Consider the following 6973-nt stretch of genomic DNA (forward strand, 5'->3'; position numbering starts at 1 on the left):
CAAAAGCCGAGATTAGTTTTCCACTTCTTAAGAGGCCCATAAATTACACGAGAGCATCAATGCCCTGCAGAGATTTTCCAAGAGGTTGAGCAGATCCAGCCTTTTCCAGGTTTTGAAGGACATGATCTACAAACAGAAGTCTCCCTTTGTTAAAGCTGACAACACAGTCTTTACTACTTGCAAGAATTTTCATAACACAGCATGAAGTCTTGCTGCAGAAAGAGTTATGTTGTGATTCACTGACCAATATAAACACCATGTGATTGGAATGAGACATTACTAAAAAAAAATTCCCTCAATATTTATTGAAACCAGAATATCTGCTTAAACACTTAATATCTGCTGCTTAGGCACTTTCAGGACTTGTGGTTACAGTGCTGATTTCTTCAGTGCTTAGACAGATCCAGATCTAACAATCACCTAAGAAGCCAGCTCATAGCTTTAAAGAGCAATGGATTTAAGGCAATGGAAGTAAGAGATGGTCATTTTCTCACTCTAAACAAATATATTAAATACCATGTGGAAAATAGCTCTTTACCATGGAGTTTTCATATGCATCACCCCATCTTACATTATCACATACATTTTATTTTACTATCCAGCTCTTTGATATCACCACAAAGCTTGTATTGCCCTGTTGGGCATAACAGAGCACTGGTAAAACCCAGGAAGCCCTATTTTTCCTTTCATTTCATATGTATTGGCAAGTCTGAAGTGACAATATCTCTTTTGAACGACATGTGAAGTAGATCATGAGTGGCATCCCTGGGTGCTTTGGTAAAAGTAACTACAGTGCTTCATCTAGATTCATTTGGATAATTACATGGCCCTGATGTGAATTTAGCCTGTTAGCTTCTATAAGAGTTTTTGTTCAATTCAGCCTGCCAGCCTTTTCACATTTTTCCCCTTTCAGCAGTTACTGAATTTCAATGGTAGTTGAAATACAAATTTCTCTTTGGGGAATCAAGCACACAGAGGATTGTGACAGGGCAATCTACTATTTTAAAGTTGTGTCAAGCAGGCTGAACCTGTATTTTTTTAAGAAATGCATCCGAAATGTGTTGCTCCCATGATTTTTTGCACCTTAAATTTTTGCAATTTAGCATACAGCTTTATCAGGATGCCTACTTTATGTATTTAATAGCATCACACAATCATAGAAAGGTTTGGATTGAAAGAAACATTAAAAATCATGTAGTTCTAAGGTCCCTGCCACGGGCAGGGATGCCATCCGCTAGATCAGATTGTTCAAAGCCCCATTCAATCTGCCTTGAACATTTCCAGGGATGAAGTATCCACAACTTCTCCAGATAACCTGTTCCAGGGTTTCACAACCCGCACAGTGATGAATTCCTTTTGAATATCTGATCAAAATCTACTCTCTCCCAGTTTAAAGCCATTCCCTCTGGTCCTATCACTACATGTCCTTGTCAAAAAATCCCTCACCAGCTCTCTTGTAAGCCCTCTTTACATACTGGAAGACCATAATAAAGTGCCCCTGGAGGTTTCTCTTCTCCAGGATGAAAAACCCCAACTCCCCAACTGTCTCAGCCTGCCTCTACAGGAGATGTTCTCCAGCCCTGTGATCATCCTGCTGATGATCATCTTCCTTCCTCTGGACCCACTCCAACAGTTCTATGCCCTTTTCATGCTGAGGACCTCAGAGCTGGATGCAGCTCTGCAGGCAGAGGGGCAGAATCTCCTCCCTCGACCTGCAGGACGCGCTGCTTTGGATGCAGCCCAGGACGTGATTTCAGTATTTTTTTCCGCCACCCCCTTCCGAAATACTGAGAAAACAGCTTTTACGAGCGTGAAGGAGCGTACGGCTGTTCTCCTGGTTTCCCCGCGGAGGTGCGCGGCCGGGCCTCGCCAGGAGGTGTCGCTGTGCCCCGAGGATCGGGGCCGCGCACCCGGCACCGTCCTGGAAACCCGCGGGACAGACGGGAGAACGGGCGGGACAGACGGACACCGGGAGAACGGGCGGGACAGACGGACACCGGGAGAACGGGAGGGACAGACGGGCACCGAGGGAACGGGCGGGCAGCAGGGGCCGGCGAGGGCTCGGAAGAACAGCTCTGCAGCGCTTTCACACGGCAGCCGGCAGGCTGGTAAAATCGGGAAAGAAAACCTGGGGCAACGAGCTCATAACTTAGGACATCATTCCTGTTCCTGTAGAATCAGCTCTGAAGGTTTATAAAGACCACAGTAATCAATTTTTATTAAAACGTATTGCTGAACCCAATCCTGCTGTATGCAGGTATGAAGAGTGCGGCACCATAAGCATCAGAGGTGCCGCAGTGTTGCAGCACTGCACCCATGATTAAATTTGAAAGCCGAAAATGAAGGGTGTTTGCGTGTTCCACTTGGCATATTCCCCATGTTAGTAGCAAAGAGATAAGAAGCTGATTCATGAGCCCACAGGTGACAAACTGAGAGAAGGGACTGGACAGAGGAGAGGGCAGGATGGGAAAGCAGAAATAGACTCCATGGCTTCATTATCAAAATCTTTCCAATTCCTTGTCCTACAGTGTAGAAAGGGATCCTATAACCTTCTGCAGTGTTTTGCATGCAACATGAATTAAAAGGGTATTCAAAGCATCTTTTGTGCTAATTAAGCCAGACAGTTTCAAGTGTGCTTAACACAGACACTTGAAAGACTAACACAGCTGTTTCTGGGAATAGATACAGCTGTCACCCAGAGACTTGCAGTGACATGGTGACTTCTGTTTTCATTTTACATGTAACTACAGGTAAGTGTATCATTTTACAGAGATAATGGGAATAAATAAAACAAAATTTAAAAGTGACATTCCTGTATGGTACGTTTATTAATGAGGTGCAAAACTGTAGTAACATAAGTCAGGCTATCATCACAGAATTAATTAGGGACAGCAATAGCTTTCAGCAATCTGTAAAAGCATAATTATCACAAGTGGCCAGGCATACTGCTTCACCTCAGGGTTAAAGTTTCTGCATCAAGTGAATCATTTGCTAGCAAAAGAGAAAACAGCTGCTGAACAGATAACAGGCAATGTTCTAGGTTGGTTTTATCACTACTTTAGTCAGTCATACATTCAGAATTGCATTTTAAAATTATTTCTGGAGGACAGTTTAACAGGAGAGCCAATAGTTCAAGTAGCCTAACTTTACTTACTCACAATACTCAATTAAACAGTTGGCCATTAATGTAGATTATCTTGAACTTTTGAAAATTTTCTTACCTTCCAATGCAGCCTTTCTAAGTTTAAAATAAAATGTCAGCCTTAAAGCTTTAATTACATGTACATCTGGTAATCCTGCCCTGCTATTAATGCAATAAAGAAGTCACTATCTCATAAGTACTGAAGTTTAATTGCCTCTTTCTTCATTACTCCATTAGCAACCAAAGATCTCTTATTAACTACAGTAATGGAACAATGTAAGGATAAGAGAGAGACAGAACTCTAAACAATAGCCAAACAAGAAGGAATAGAAGTATCTTATTTGATTATTTCTACCACTAGGGTAATTCTTATGGCAGTAACAAATCAAATAAAAAATCTTCCCCATCAGTTGCCATAAGACATTCTGCTTTACATTACCAACCCCAGCTAGGGTGATTTTCTAGCAAACATACTAAAATTTAGAAATTATTTTCCCTCTTTATTGCATTTTTCTCTTAGCTCTTGTTAAACAAACTATTGACCTTTGCAGGCATTATCTGCCTTGCAATTATAGAGTAGCAAGAAGATTACAAGCCAGAGGTTGTAGAAGCTCCTTCTTTGGAGATATTTGAAACCCACATGGATGTGATCCTGTGCAACCTGTTCCAGGTGAATCTGATTTAGCAGGGGGCTTGGTCTAGATGATCTCCAGAGGTCATTTCCATTCCCAAACATTTTGTGATTCCATAATTACACCTCAGGGAGCCTTAGAGGTCATCAGTCCTGCTTTGCAGACACATGCAGCAGATGAAATCACAGGTTCAAGCTGTTAAGCAACAGAAGAAGACTACTGGGATGATGTGATAGCATTAAGGATTTAGAATTGTCTTTACTATGCTGCTCGGGGAAAGTAATTCTACCCTCTTCTGGAAGCTTTGAAACATGAGCTTTCATTGTAGCTCTCCCTGCACTCTCATGTCTGACTCGCTGACATGCTGGAGATGTCTCTGCTGCGTTTGTAGGTCACAAAGATTGCAGACTCAGCCCTTCAGGCTCCCCCTTTTTGGGCACAGATGGTTCCCTCCTCCCACCAATAACACGGTGTCCTGGGGTGACCATGCCCAAATTTCATGTATGCACAGGTTCTGCAAAAGTGCCCAATGCACTTGCTAACTTTACAATTTAACTGAACACTTTAACCTGAAATCTGCTCCATTCCTGCTGCCAAGGTAATTAAACCTCCTCCTTCACTAGCTCCATGTTTCAACTGGAAGAAATACAAAGTTTGTACTTATTGCCATATATCTCTTGGAAAAACAAAAGTATTGAACTTCCATTTAAATAAAAAATCTTTCACATTATTTGTGTAATCATTATTCATAATTATAAACAGAATATTGCACTAAGGAGACTGCATTGAAGTTTTGCTTCTACTACTCCTGCATGAAAGCCATGCATGTGTTGAAGCCACTCAAGGCTGCAGCGCTATAAATAGTGCTCTATTGTTAGTGGATAAAAGATGAAACAAGTCTCACAGCACTGGAACACAGGACACTGTATTAAATGTTAAGCTCTGCCTGTTCTAAAAGTGAAAGACGACATCAACTGATAGACTGGCCTGTGGCTAAGACGCACGGCTGGGAAGAGCTCAGTCTGACTCTGCAGCTTCCCGACACAGCAGCAGCAGCAGCAGCTGATCCTTCTGCCTCGGCGATGGCAGAAGCTGTCATAAGACACTGGGTGGAAACTCCTGTTCGCTACCAGGAGCAGTTTGCTGACCGAGAGCTGGAAGCAAACAAACTGAACCACCTTCTCTACGCTCTGCCGGGCCCCGCCACCGCTGCAGCGAGCAGCCGACGGTGTGCCACCGACAGCGCGGCCGGGGCCGCAGAGAGCGGCCAGGAGGAGGGAAACACACACTTTCGGGTCCTGCTGGACGTTGTGCAGTTCCGCCCCGAAGATGTCATTATCCAGACTTTCGAAGGCTGGCTCCTGATTAAAGCTCAGCACGGACCCAGGATGGACGAACACGGTTTCATATCCAGAAGCTTCACCAGACAATACAAATTACCCGATGGAGTGGAGAACAAGGACTTGTCTGCATTTTTCTGCCACGATGGTATCTTGGTTGTTGAAATGAAGAACTCAGTGGAAAAGAATTAGAACCATTTCTATAGTTATCGGTGAGATAAAAACATTCTTAATGTAACAAAATAATATCAGTCATGCAACGCTGTTGGGTGTAGTAGGCATGTAGCAGTATTTGTTACAGTAAAGGAAATTCTTTGTATAAATTTTTCTGTATGCTGAGTTTACTGCTTGATGTGGAATGTTATACTGCTTGCCTCCAGCTACACTTAGGTTGAAAACCCAGGCTGTTTGAACAGTAGCAAACTTGGGCTCGTCTCAGCAGGAGAAAAAAACATCTATTTGATAACATATTGAAAATAGAGCACAGTTTAAGTAGCAGGAACTGTATTTTGAAGGAATAAGTATTTGTCATACATAGTCATAAACACTGAAGAAAGAATGGATTAAGTTGTGAATATTATGGAAATTTACGTACCAAAAAATCTGTTCTTCTAATTTTTGAGATTAAATTCTTCTCTCTGGAAAAGCACATGAAGTGAAAGGTAGCATCAAGAGAAAAATCCCTATTATCACAGTTCAAGGTTTCATACCAAAAACTCTCAAGAGATTACTTTTTAGAAGTGTGTTGCATGTTTCAAACTATAAGAAAAAAGAATTTATTTGCTTGACTTTATTTGCTTGGAAACACAAGAAATAGAAATTATACTTTCTGAAAAGTAATTTGAAAGAAAACCTTTTAAGACATTTTACAAAATTTGCTTTGTTTAACACAACAACTGGAGAAAAATATTTTGCTTACAAAAGCAGCAAATTATTCTTTGTGAAACCTCAGTAATAAAAAGACATTGCCTTTGCACAAATGCCTTTTTTCTTACACATTTTAGGGACTCTTGTTATTTAATCAGATAAGTATATAATTATCCATAATGCTTGACAATTTATGCTGAAATCCCACAACTCTGTCTTCAAGAGCCAAATTTTTCTGCCAATGATAATCCTCCTCTGCGCAGAGGAACACAGGCTCTACATGAGTCTAATTTTAAATACAGGGGTTCCTTACTGCAGACACAGCTTTAGTTTCTGTTCCAGTGTCTCACATTTCATTAGAGTGGTAAAGATGAAAAAATATCTACCTTCTATATCTAGTATGTGGTCTTCTCAATATTAAGAAGAAATAATGCTATGGGTTTGAAAATACTCACACATTTGAGGGTAACTGCATCTGAAAGTTAAACTGCCTCCTTGTATGTGTACTGGAGACTGGTGTGCTATGAATAGTAAAGGAATGTGGAATGGAAAGTGCCAAGTTAAATACAGACACTTTATCACAGCCATCTGCTGTTTGGACAAATCAAAAACATATTCAAATGAAACTGAATACAAATACAATTTTAAGAATACAAAAAAACTATGATGAACAAAACCTGGGCTCTCACTGGCTGAAGTTAGAGAGTTTCAAATTAAAATCCTAAGCTCGTATGTTATGCACATATCCATTTATGACAAAGATTAGACTTGTTTTTTAGACTTCAAGATACTCGAAGCAACTGATTTTAGAAAGTGGGTAGTACAATTCTTGTGTTTTAGCTTTTAATTTTACTAAAACTCACAAGAAATTTGTAAAAGAAGGAAGAATAAAGTCTGAATTGTAAATTTCCATCACATGCCATTATATTTTTAATATACCAGAAGAGTGTAATGTTTTCTAACAAACTAAACCAAATATAAAACATAATGTC

General features: G+C 40.6%; 1 protein-coding gene across 1 annotated transcript; it reads left to right on the forward strand.

Annotated features, from left to right (window-relative positions):
• The first annotated feature begins 4689 nt into the window (after positions 1-4689).
• On the forward strand, positions 4690-6211 carry HSPB3 (heat shock protein family B (small) member 3). The gene has a single exon (XM_063423703.1). It carries the CDS (start codon positions 4707-4709, stop codon positions 5304-5306), a length of 600 nt encoding a protein of 199 aa, XP_063279773.1. The 5' UTR covers positions 4690-4706; the 3' UTR covers positions 5307-6211.
• The last annotated feature ends 762 nt before the right edge of the window (positions 6212-6973 follow it).

Source organism: Prinia subflava, chromosome Z (genome assembly GCF_021018805.1).
Source record: "Prinia subflava isolate CZ2003 ecotype Zambia chromosome Z, Cam_Psub_1.2, whole genome shotgun sequence".
NCBI classification, from domain to species: domain Eukaryota; kingdom Metazoa; phylum Chordata; class Aves; order Passeriformes; family Cisticolidae; genus Prinia; species Prinia subflava.

Coding starts and splice junctions, on each gene's coding strand:
- HSPB3 (XM_063423703.1), top strand. CDS start 4,707: ATGTTAAGCTCTGCCTGTTCTAAAAGTGAAAGACGACATCAACTGATA.